Raw genomic sequence first — 13160 nt, 5'->3', positions numbered from 1 at the left:
GAAGTTTGGTCAATTAAAATAGCCATGCAGCAGCTGTTAATGAAAAAAGTGGTTCCTAAGCAAGAAAGATAATGTTTAAAGGGCCTCTCAGTACCAGGACTTCTAAATGTCTGTCTAGCTGAGTGGATAAAAGGTCCTTGGTGTGATGTATACAGTACAACCTAGAGTGCAAAAGATGCTAATTTATCACAGAGACAGGAGATCTGCAGTAAAGGAATGCAAACTGCTGATGATGCACTAAATCAAAGTGAGTGATGAACACAAATACAGCAGCAACTGAAGTTCAAAAGGATACAGATCTGTATGATCAATGAGCTGCCAAATGGCAAATGTTATGTAGACAAACTCACAGAAATACACATTGGTCTAAGAATAATCAAATCAAGCACAAGATGAATGCAAATGTAGTCATAGCAAACACATCATAAAATGGCCTCAAATGACAGAAGCCACCCTTTAAAAACAATCACCCTAAGCATGTACTTAGTGTACACTTACAAACTGGGGGCCATTCTGCACAGTGTTAATGTTGCTGAAGTGTTACCATTGTGTAACACTATTTATTTTTAGCTATTCATGATGCTGTACACAATCTGCAACACTCCTGCAACACTCCCGCAAAAATTGCTTCGTTGTAGCACTTTTCAGGGAATCCACAAAAGTGGATTTCCCCTTTAAAAAGTGGGTTGAAAGTGGATTCCCCCTTTTAAAAAGCCTGCTAGACTCTTGAGAACAACCTGCAATACATTCAAAAAGGACATGTGCGTTCCCACTATAGTGGCAGCAAGCATGTCACTCCCTAAGCTCTCGCACCCGAGCTTCCGGCATTGTGATCACCATTTTTTCCCCTTAAACCGGCAAAAGCAACGAATAAGCGATGCTTCTTTGGCTGAAATCCCTCCACAAGCAATTGCCTGTAAAGTTTCCAAGCACAATACAGCCCCCTGTTCGACACTGCCCGTAATTTCAGACAGAAATTGCACCGGGGGGGGGGGGGGTTACTTTAAGAGTGTGTAAACGATTAAGCGCCAGCTCCTACGCCAGCAAAAAAGGTCTTTCTGATACATCGAATGAACGAATATGCGTTGCTACTGGTGTTTGGTTTTTTTTTTAAAAAAACAGTTTTTAAAGGGAAGCATGGACACAACAGTTCATTGGCTGTTCTGTTTGATTGACAGCCAGGGGCAGGAGGAAGCATGAAAAAATATTGCCTCCTTTGTTGCGATTTCGACGAGACCGGAAACTTGTGCGTTACAAGAACAGCGCTAGTGGGAGAGCCTTTTTTTCAATAAAAATGGCTGTGTGCATTACCAAGACCTGCCGTTTTTGATTGCAGCACTTTTCAATAGCGCTCAGATTTAGCAACATTGCCCGTTGTGTGGAATGGCCCTGGAAGTCAAAGTAACACAGTATTTGTTCTTTCTTAAAATACGAACTGAAAAACTCACTAAGTATCCTTCTCCACCTGCCACCATCTCTCTCTGAACAGACCTCTGCAAAATTATTTCTGATGGTCACCTCAACATGCCCAAAATTAATCTCAGCAAGAAAAGCACTGCCATAAATCGTAACATAATGATTTTTATACATTCTCACACATCAGGGTTAGAAATGGACCAGGAGAAGGGAAGAAGTAGTTTGAATTATTAGTGTCAGAAATTGACACTTTGGGGTTTGATGGGAAAAGTGGGCTTACATATTAAAAAATAGTATTAATATTTCTAATTAACTTGGCTTCAGCTGCAGATACTTAAATCTAAGGATAGGGCCAAATAGAGAGAAAGAAAGTTTTCTGCAAACTTGGGGAGAACATCCAGATTTATAGAAAGAAAGATCTAAAAACTTATCTTTAAACTGTCCCGCAGCGTGGGGCGCCGCGGACTAAATAATTGAGTAAGGGCTGTTGGGGAGGAGTTAGGGCGGGACCTGTCCGGGATAAAAACTCTCTGAGAGCCACTCAGGGGCCAAGTGGCCAATTGGCCCGTCTCCTGGAGGCCTCGCCACAGACTCTGCAGTCCTCCTGAGCCGCCATCCTTGCCAGATGGCTGCCGGAGAGGATCCTGCCCCCACGCCACTGGGCTCTGGGAAGACAACGGTCCCACCGCCCAGCGACTGCCCTCCAACGCCTGACAAAGTCACCGCCGCCCCACCACCCCCTCCCAGAATCCCACCCCTGAAAAGCTCCTGAGTCCCCCACCACCCTCTGCCCGCACCTGAGCTACCACGCGCCCTTCCTGCCCCACCGATGAAAGTCCGAACGCAGCTGCCGCCTGACATTTCCCATGCCGCCCGACCCTTCCCACTTGCCGGTCGCCGCTTCCCCCGCTGTCCACCGCCTTCGCCGCTTTCCCCACTTTCCATAGCCTTTGCGCTGCTTCCCCCGCTCTCCACAGCCTTTGCTGCTACCGGCGTGTCGCCGAACGCCTGCCTCCGGCTGCGAGGCCAAAGAAAGGACTACAGCACCGCGCCTGGCCAGCCACCCCAAGTGGCGTGCTGAGGCCGCAGCCGCCGCGCCGAAGACAGGACTACAACGACGCGCCTGGGCCGCCGCCTCAAGCAGCGCGCCAAGGCTGCAGCCGCCACGCCGCCCCACGTGGCCGCCTGCCTCTGAGCCACCCGCCATCCTACCCCACGCTATAGAGCCGCCAGCCCACACAGACGGTAGGGAGCCTTTCTCACTTCCACCCCCGCCCACGCAGAAGCCTTTGAGCTTCGGGGGGGGGGGGATACCCTTCTAGCGCCCATTTTATTGCAAGATAAAATGGGCTTTTCATCTAGTTGAAAATAAATGTGAGAATGTTAATCCTTCCCCCAGTCTCATTCTTAGCATTTTCACACAGCCCCACAATCTCTCCCTCTCTTCACCAGTCTCTGAGGTGGTGGCATTATGTCTGGGGAGCTAGCTGCAGCAGCGTGGTGTGGGGGCAAAGGCATGTCTGCCCTGTCCTCTCCTAATCTGGTGGATCCTGTGGGGCTGGCCAAGGCACCATTCACTACCAGAAGGCCTCTCACAACCTTTACCACAGCTAGGCATCACTCTGCATTTGCCACCAATTTCAGGTCACCTTCTCTCACTGAGGTCAAAGTTGGGTGGCCCTCCATGGCTATTACTATGCTAGATCACAAGAGGCTGATGCTGGCCTCCACAAGGGAGCTGGCAGCAATAGGGCAGGATCAATGGGTCAGGAAGCACTCTGGAAAGAAAGCTGGAATGAGGCTGACAGAAGGCCAGGTCAGTGAAACTGGGCCATGAAAGATCCCTCTCCCACAGAATAACACATCAGCCATCCCCAGGCTCCAGCCAGCCTCCCATCTTCACTGTGGTTGATAAGGCTCCTGGTGATGAGGCAGCTACTGCAGGGCTCCAGGCATTTTCCTTCCAGCTAGATACAAGCAAGAAGGTCAGCCCAGAAGGTATTACCTCTGGTCTCACCTCTGCCCTGGGAAGACACTGACCCTGAAGGAGAACCATCACGCAAGCAAAATATCAGGTGAATAGAGCACCAAAGTTCCCTACTCTCCACAATTGCTACTGTCTCCATCTGTGTAGTGATTACCGTTGCTGCCCCTCCAGACCAAGTACCTGCCTCCCCTGCCATTGTGCCCCTCAGGCCGAGGGCAGCTCCCACCATAGTTCTCTCTGGCATCCATCCTTAGCCTGGCCCTTTGCCCCAACCATTGCTGGCATTTCTCCCATAGCCATGCAAGTTCCTTGCAGATCCCTGCTTGTTTGTTTCTAATTCATTAAATTGCATCCCACTCATCTCTCAAGGAACTAAGTGACATGTACACATTCTATCCTCACAACAATGTGTATTCAGTTAGCTCCAATGCCAAATTGCACTACACAGATTAAATGTAATTATTAGCATTGTTTATAGCCCATCCTTTTTCACTGAAAATATAAGCAGTTTACATAATAGAATGTAACACGCCTACAAATTACCGACTTCCCAAAAATCCAACTAGTACATTTTGTAGCCTAGCAGAAAACAGAACACAACTTTCTCCTGTGCAATTGTGTAATTTACTAGCTTTCTATTTCTGTTTTGCATTCCAGACATTCAATACTTCCACAAATATCTGTTGGGAAGTTTGGCTAGAAAACAGGCCCTATAATTATACATATCACAGAAAATTTGGGAGGGGAGAATAAAACTAAAGTTTTCATATAATTATAACACAATTCTCTTTGAAAACAATAATGAAGACACACCAAATTTCAAAAGAAATAAATTTTCAAGGGAAATAAAATAATTTTTGTCATCAGATTAAATACATCTTTACACAATATATGCAGTATGTTTATGTAACTTTTGTTTTATGCTTTACTTTCCTGTCTAATGGGTTGAAAATAAAATTACTATGCTAAAATATGACCTGATCCCAGATGTAGTTTATTTAAATTTCAGATTGAAAAAGCTTACTAAGAACAGATAAGATTGATTGCTCTTTCCATTTTAGCATAATTGTATTTCAGGTGAACATCAATTTACTTTAAAGGACACCTCTAAGTAACAGACTGCATCATACATAATTCATCCATCACATCTGCCTGTTACTTGATTTACTCCAACAGGTTTCAATGGAATAAAGGGAGTTGCATTGTTTTTCTGCTTTGGTTTGTATGCTTTTAAATTGTTTTGAGAATATTAATTTACTTGGAATTATTGCTGAAAAGAGCAAGGAGTAAAGTGAATTTCTCACCATTCAAAAATGTTCACTTCTCATCCAGGTGTGCTGGTAATTAGAATCCTTTTAAAAGGCAAAATTAGTTTTCAAAACTTGATTAAGGCAACAGAGAAACTTTATCAAAAGTAAAAGTAAATCATGAGGGGGAATGGGGGGGGGGAATCTCATCAACAGTATAGTGGTTTCCCAAAATATATGTTTTACTGAAAAGATTATGTATCCATTTTCATAGATTCAGGTGAGTAGCGCTGTTGGTCTGAAGCAGCAGAACAAAGTTTGAGTCCAGTGCTACATTTTATTTTGGATATAAGCTTTTGTGTGCATAAGTATGAATGCTTATAGCCAGAATAAAATGTTGTTGGCCTTAAAGTTGCCACTAGACTCAAAATATGTTTATTCTCATGCTTTTGTTCAAAATCAAAATGTAAACATAATTATCCTGAAACAAAAGGACAACACTATTTCTGGAAAAAAAAAAGATCTGTAAATCCATGATATCCAGGATGAATCCTAGGTAAAAGCAGAATTCTGATAGTTTGGAGACTGCAGTACTGTTGTTACCTGCTGAGTAATTAATTAGCATGGTCTGCTGAAATCCGAAGAACATTTCCTTGGCAGAAGAACCACTGAATAAAATTGGCCTTTCTTCTGAGTAGTTCTGCTTAGGATTGTTCCCACAATCTAATTTATTCCACTTTTAAATATATGTTACTAATATAACAGTTATGATTTCAAAAATGGAAGAAATACATGCAGTAAAGTACACTGTAACAAACACAAACACACAAGAAAAGAATGGTTTCTACCTACTTGTAGGCCCATCTGAAACACTGAGTGACCCATAAAATTAGCCAGCATTCGAATTAAGGCTGCACCCTGTAAACACAATTCACAAAAGAAAATGTTGGGTTGTTTTCCACACTTACAGTTTCACTGTAATAACATAATATAATATGCATTTCTTCAATATTCCTTCTAAAAATAATTATAGGATTCTTACTAATAATTGCATGTCAAAATACAATAAAATAAAAGCTTTTAAAACACCCTGCATTCTGACAGACTCCTGTTGCATGCCTTGTCAAGACTAATACAAAGAATCCCTTGTAAGTATAGAAAGGAGGCTATTTGGAAGTGGGCTGCTAATAAACATAACACTTATGTATGACTATAACAATTGCTACAAAAGCACATTATTTTCCACTGCTGGAACAGCCAGTAGTTGTTCATAGGAACAAAAAAAAGTATAGTGCAATGAACAAAATAAATACTAAAATGACGGAATACTTTATGAGTTCAGCAAAAAGTAGAGCTCACTCCTAACAGATTTACATCTTCGTAAACCTACTGACCCACTGCAGCAAACCCACTGCAGCAAAGAAATTAAAAGACGCTTGCTCCTGGGGAGGAAAGCTATGGCAAATCTAGACAGGATCCTAAAAAGCAGAGACATCACCCTGCCAACAAAAGTGCGTTTAGTCAAGGCTATGGTCTTCCCAGTTGCAATGTATGGCTGCGAGAGTTGGACCATAAGGAAAGCCGAGCGTCAAAGAATTGAGGCTTTTGAACTCTGGTGCTGGAGAAGACTCTTGCGAGTCCCTTGGACTGCAAGGCAAACAAACTGGTCAGTCCTAGTGGATATCAGTCCGGACTGCTCCTTAGAAGGCCAGATCCAGAAGATGAAACTCAAATACTTTGGTCACCTCATGAGAAGGAAGGACTCCTTGCAGAAGAGCCTAATGCTGGGAGTGATTGAGGGCAAAAGAAGAAGGGGACGACAGAGAATGAGGTGGCTGGATGGAGTCACTGAAGCAGTTCGTGCGAGCTTAATTGGACTCCAGAAAATGGTAGAGGACAGGAAGGCCTGGAGGATCATTGTCCATGGGGTCGCGATGGGTCGGACACGACTTTGCACCTAACAACAACATAACAAACCCACTGACATCACTGGCCTGCATAGGATGGTACTGCTAGAGTGCTCAACTGATCCTATACCTTTGTGGCCTGAGGCTCAATCATCATCCAATGTGAATAGGCATATGCCATTCATTTCTGAGAAAAAATGTACAAGCACAAAGGCATTTGCTTGTATGCAACATGGTGTATTCTTCTGCTCACTGAACATAACAGATTCCCCTTGTGAGCAGATTTATGACCTAATCTACATATCCAGGAAAATTAGGCTGTAAGGGGTAGAAAATACTGCATCATTTCAGGCTGCATAAGGAGTATACATAATCTCTAAAAATTCACAGCCCTGAAAATAGATAACTAGTATAGCAGAGAGAAAGTGCATGTGCACTGTAGTAGCTACATTACAGCTTTGACCTTCAAGCTTTGTGTACAAGAAGTATCAAAGATCTCCATGTATTTGAAATTCTAGATCAGTGGTTCTCAACCTTCCTAATGCCACGACCCTTTAATACAGTTCCTCATATTGTGGTGACCCCAACAATAAAATTATGCAAGTGTTCTTTCACAGAAATTAAACCGAAACTGACCAATGGCGGAAGATCCATTGTTCATGATTCTATATAAATTGTTTTTTTTTCCCGGGGTTTCTCAGTTTAGTTCTGCCTATTTTTTCTGCTGCTCCAGACAGACTTACACTCTATCTTGATCTATCCCACAAGGCTGTTGTGGGGATGACACCTCCCCTCCGGCCAAGCTGCTTGCCCTGCCATGACCACTGTGAAAGGGTCGTTCAACCCCCAAAGGGGTCCCGACCTCAAGGTTGAGAACCACTGCTCTAGATCATAAATAATCAGTGGAACCCTGAAGATAGCCAGGGTGGATATTTTAATGTTTCAAATCACTGAGAAAACACAAGGCCAAGTCTAGTTCTTCATCCAACAATGGTTCATGTTTCCTATAAATGAAGAAAATTACTGTTATAGCATGATGTTACATAGCCTTCTCTAAAATAATTAGAAAGGATTATAGAATGGAGCTATCAAACATTATGACGTTCCCTTCATTTTTTTTCATCTATTTCAACTTTCACTCACATAAATTAAATGCAACTGACATATTACACCAACACCTAGTAACTATGGAAATCATTTTCACACTTGTAACAAGAGACTAAGAAAGTTGCACAAAGAATAAATCTGAAAGGGGAAAAGTAGATTAATTAATTAATTAATTAATTAATTAATTAATTAATTAAAGTAGATACCATGGACTGATAAAAAGACAAATAAGTGTGCTCTAGATCAAATCAAACCTGAACAATCCCTTAAAGCTAAAATGACTAAACTGAGGCTATTGTACTTTGGTCACATAATAAGTCATAGAATTACAGAGTTGGAAGGGACCTCCTGAGTCCAAACCCCTGTAGAATGCAGGGAATTCACAACTACCTCTCCATTCACAGTGCCCCCAATTCCATGTTACCCCCAGTCCCTTGAAAATACAATGCCAGGAAAAGTTAAAGGTAGCAGAAAAAGAGGAATACCTAACATAAGGTAGATTGACTCAATAAGACTGTATATGCACAGGAGGTTTCATGCTGGGCTGCAGGTTGGAGTTTTAGTCATGGCAGGTTGCCCCACCTCTTCCTGCACCCACATGGGGGAGCATTTGGCCTAGTGCACCTTATCAGCCCCCGATCTGTGCTCCTGACAGAGGGGTGGGGCAGTGAAGTTCCCTTTGCATAAACGGTCATGGCTCTGTAAGACCTGAGCAAGGCTGTTAACGCTAGGATGTTTTGGAGGACATTATTCATAGGGCCATTCCGTACAAGTTCAAAGTAGCAGAAGGCTTACAAATGGTAAACGCTACTAATTTGCCGTTCCGCATGACGTCGTACACAATCTGCAACAGTCCTGCTACACTAGTGCTAAAATCGCTTCGTTGTAGCGATTTCCAGTGAATCCAGAAAAGTGGATTCACCCTCAGAAAATCGCTACACTCCTGCCAGCAACCTGCAACACTAGCAAAAAAGACCTGTGCATTCTCAATGTAGCAGCTGCAACAAAGTCCCTCCCCCTGGCTCTCTCCTCCGAACTTCCGGCGAAGCGATCTCCATTTTTTTTCCCTCGGAGTGAGTGGGGAAAGCAACGAACCAGTGAGGCTTCATTCACCCAGTGAGGCTTCTCTGGCTACAGTCCCTCCACAGAAGTGCTTTAAAGCTCCCCTAAGTCCCCAAGCACAACACAGCCCCGTTTGCAAGTTCCTTTTATTTTCGGCTGAAAATCGCACCCATGCGGGGGGGGGGTTCACTTGGGGGAGCGTGGTAACGATGAATCGCCAGCTCACACACCAGCTAGATGGGTCTCTCCGTTGCAACGAATCAACGCATATTCATTGCAACGTGTTTTTTTTTAAACCTGTGCTTAAAGGGAAAGGGGCTTTTCCGGAGCATGATAACAACCACCCATTGGCTGTTCGTTTGATTGACGGCCAGGGGAGGGAACAAGCACAGAAAAAATCGCTTCCTTTCTAGCGATTCCTGCAAGACCGGAAACCTGTGGGGAACGAATGAAACGCTACTGGATTCCACTACAAATGCAAGTATGCATAACACCGAGATTCCACTGTTTAAAATAGCGTTTCAGCTTTGTGGAACCAATTGGCAATATTGGTCCTTGTGCGGAAAGGCCCATAGAGTCAGCATGACCGTTATGCATGGTGGCAGCTATGCTGGGCTGCTGCTGTTTCGTTGTGACGGGGCAAAAAGTCTGCCATCTCCTGAATATACACAGGGAAGGAGCTCCCCCTGCACACACCAGCTGCCCCTGTGCAATGGCCCTGCGCACACAATGTGAGAGGGCTCCGAAGTGGCGGTGATGGTGGGGATCGGGGGCATGAGGCCCCAGTGCACGATGGTGGGGAGCAGCATGCTGCTCTCCCACCATGGTGGGGGTGGGGGATGCCCCGTCAGCTCTGTGGAGCTGCAGAGCTGGCAGGGGCAAGAAGCATCCCTACAGGGACACCATAGGTTGAAGGAGGAGCCAGTCCCAAAAGCTTGGCTCCTCCAATTATGCACAGGGCTAGCCTGACCTAGTCCTTGCCTTTGTCCACGGCAGTCTCAGGCCTGCAAAAGAATCTGCGTTTCGTTAGCGTGGGCCTTCCAAGTGCCTGGGTCGGTCCAGGTATTGGATGGCAGCAACGTCATGCATAATCATGGATTTTCCCTGAAGCCCTGCTACCGCCATCATGGGTATTCTGGCTCGTGCATAAATTGGAAACAATTTGACAGCAGTTAACACACAAACACAAGCAAATGAAGACTTATTACTCTAAAACAGCAAAATTCAATGAGCAGTTGACAAATAAGCACTCAAACTATAAGAGCGCTAGAAATGCGAAGGTCAGCATATGTAACCCTAAAAGCCTGATATATATTCTATAATGGGGATTAAAAAAAATGATAACTATGCAAAATTAATTTGAAACATCTACTCAATAGTAACATTATTATTTATTAAATAAAATAATAATAGTATTGCAAAACATATATTAATAGAAATGTCGATTTTTCATACATCAGCTAAAAGTCATAGTTAAGATATAAAAAACTGGTATACTGCATTTTAATTTCTTGATATTTTAGAAGTTATTTTTAACTCTTCCCTAACTAAAACATCTCATTTAATAATAATAATATTCTCTCCTTTATGATATCTTCTTATTTATGAGAAAGGAGCACTTGTCAGCCACATAACTTATTCAAAGGACAGTAAAGTCCGTGCAGGGATAAATCAATAAGGTAGAGACATTCCGCCTAAGCAAACAAGTTTTCCGAATGCAGAACAACACAGATTGAAATTATGAATGAATACAGCTTTATTTTAAAAGTTGTCAGTGATAATGCTGACATTTGTCACAGCCTATTCTCAAGATCAGTTCATCACATGAAACTCAGTCCCTTCTTCAAACCTTAAAATCACATAACCGCAAATGTTCATTGACAGTTGAGTTCAGCTTACTCCCCTTTCTCCCAAGGGTATACAAAGTCACTTTATAGTTTCCCAGGAGGAAGATGACAGGCACAAGCAAATACTGAATCATCTTTTATTTTTGAAAAATCTGAAGTCATTAGTCACCATTTTTTTATACCCCAGACTGCTCTGTGATCTCAAATCCATTTAAATAATGAGGACAACAGGTTGCAAAGCACTCACACAAGGAGCAGAACATTATATCTGTCATTTGAATACCAGCCAACAAGCAATATCCAAGTCCCTTTTCCAGAACAATCATTTTGTTGACACCAGACAACCACAGCTGGAAGCCCATGTGAAATTTAGCATATTAGCAAATTCACAGCATGAATTCAAGTTAGCGAACAAAGCAAGTCAGGCTTGGATTCTAAAAATGGTATTACAAAACTTTCACAAAATTAAGACATTAAATTTGAAGAGTCTGCATAAATTTCAAAATAAAATGTGTTTCAATAAATATCCTTAGGATTACTAAACACACATAGTAAAATTCACTTAAATGACTGTGATTTCCATGTAACATGCATTTTTTTTTCTTTTATAGGTGTATCAAAGCAAAAATCCTAAATATTTTCACCAGAACCCCACCAAAACTATTTAGGATCAAACATATGCCTCATTGAAATCAATAGAATTTTTAGTAAATAGATAAAAGCTTGTGATTTATTGTTTGATTGGGGTAAAATATGCTTTCTCTGATTAGTTTAAGTATGTCCAGGGGTGACATATCCCCACCACCACAATATCCCACTATACTTACTGTAGCAACCTAAAGCAGTGTTACTATACTCTAAATCCACAGAAGTCAATGCAAAGAATGGTATGACTTTATATAGAATTACGCAGAACATTCATGATCTTTTATGATCTTCTCAGTGTCCAAAGTGTGGTTTATTACCAGATAAACGGTACATCTGTAGATATAGCAAGCACATTTTACATTATTCAGAGGCAATATATGTTCAAGTTTGTGAACAGTTGCATTGGTGAACAATCTTTGTTTAAAGTTGCACTGTTCCTGTTCATTCTGTTGGATTTCTCAGCAGCCTTTGTCATAAGTAACCACTCCATTCTTCTCCAATGGCTTGTATACAGTGTTGGTATTAAGAGCACAGCCCAAGCCATTTTATTGTTTCACTCTTTTCCGACAAAAGGAATCTCCAACAGAGGCTATCTTACCACTTAGGAAGGGTCATCTGGCATCAGTTAGAGCCCAGGATTTTCCCATCATGGCTCTGTGGAATGCTGTGATATGATACAACACTGCCTTCTATACTGCATGCTTACAGCCCCAGCAAACTACAAGCATAACTGAGTACCAGATGCTATACAGATTACATTGTATTACATTGTATTACACTGCAACACTTTGCAAGTACTATTCACATTTTCTGCAAGGTCTCTTAGTCAGAAAAAAGAACACTTCCTAACTGCAGAAAAAGCTGCCTCCCTGGGATTTGCATGGCCTACATTACCAAAGAGCATGTTGGGAAGGTTTATTTCAGCACAGTAGGCCATGACTGTGGGCCATATACTCCTAAAGTAACACACTGACATGCTGCTTCTGGAATAGATTATGAAGTCACCAATTACTCTGCCAGATCTTCACAGTAATAAAGAACTAATTTTTACTGGAACAGTTAAGGGACTCCTCTACAATTTATGTAAGAAAATGTAGAGAAATCTGACAGAGATTGAGAAAACACAGCTCTGCCTCCTGGTACACTTTACAGTACTGAACAATTCTTCTCTGGAATGGATGTTGACATGCTAAAGACAGAGTAAATCTTTGAAAAACTGATCAGAAGAAGCAGGTTTATGAATACAATCTGACAGTGTATCTAGAAGAAACACGTTTATATACATGACTCTCTCTTCTGTTACAATGCAGTTTTTAAGAGCACATGGTATGAGCTGGACGTTCTCAAATCCCAGAACACAAACTAACTTTTCAAGTGATTTCAACCAAACTATTCCTAGTCTGCAACATATACTGACCTGTTTCTAAGGAGTAATGTAAGAAAATAGTATTTAAAGTACCTTGACTATTCATCACCATTATTTAACTCTTAACTATTACTACTACTCATAACAAATGATTTCCATATTTATCCAAGCTTTGTATGAACTCAGGATGTCAGTTGGCCTAGCATAACCCCACTTCTATCTGTGGAAAGTGAAGGTACACAAGAATGTTTCAACCCATTTTTCCAAACCTTTTACTAATTCAAGGCTAAGTTTCAGTCAGCATCCATAAATATAATTTTTCTCCACTTGTTGTGAAAATATAGGGAAAGAATATATTTTGTAGAGTTGTATGTACTTTTCTGCTTACCAACATAATCCATAACACACTGGAAATCCAGAATCCCTCACCCCTTGGAGCCCAAGATGTTCATGAAATCTTGTTATTCTACGAAGATACATTCAGGAAAAGTTTTTGGGCTCCTGTGGGAGGGAGGGAATCATGCTCCATGGGGAGATGTCCTTGTGGATAAAGACATATAGCTTGGGATCCCA

The 13160-nt window shown here is 42.1% G+C and overlaps 1 protein-coding gene across 2 annotated transcripts in view; it reads right to left on the bottom strand.

Moving 5' to 3' along the window:
* Nucleotides 1-13160, bottom strand: part of TRHDE (thyrotropin releasing hormone degrading enzyme) — a 309348-nt gene that overhangs the window by 98666 nt on the left and 197522 nt on the right. For both annotated transcript variants that reach the window (XM_077338833.1, XM_077338834.1), the window contains exon 7: nt 5503-5568. In XM_077338833.1, coding sequence (XP_077194948.1) covers nt 5503-5568 — 66 coding nt within the window. The remainder of the gene's footprint in view (nt 1-5502; nt 5569-13160) is intronic.

Source organism: Paroedura picta, chromosome 5 (assembly GCF_049243985.1).
Source record: "Paroedura picta isolate Pp20150507F chromosome 5, Ppicta_v3.0, whole genome shotgun sequence".
Classification (NCBI taxonomy): Eukaryota; Metazoa; Chordata; class Lepidosauria; order Squamata; family Gekkonidae; genus Paroedura; species Paroedura picta.
The sequence above is the reverse complement of the archived record's forward strand: the minus strand, read 5'-3'. Positions and strand labels throughout refer to the sequence as shown.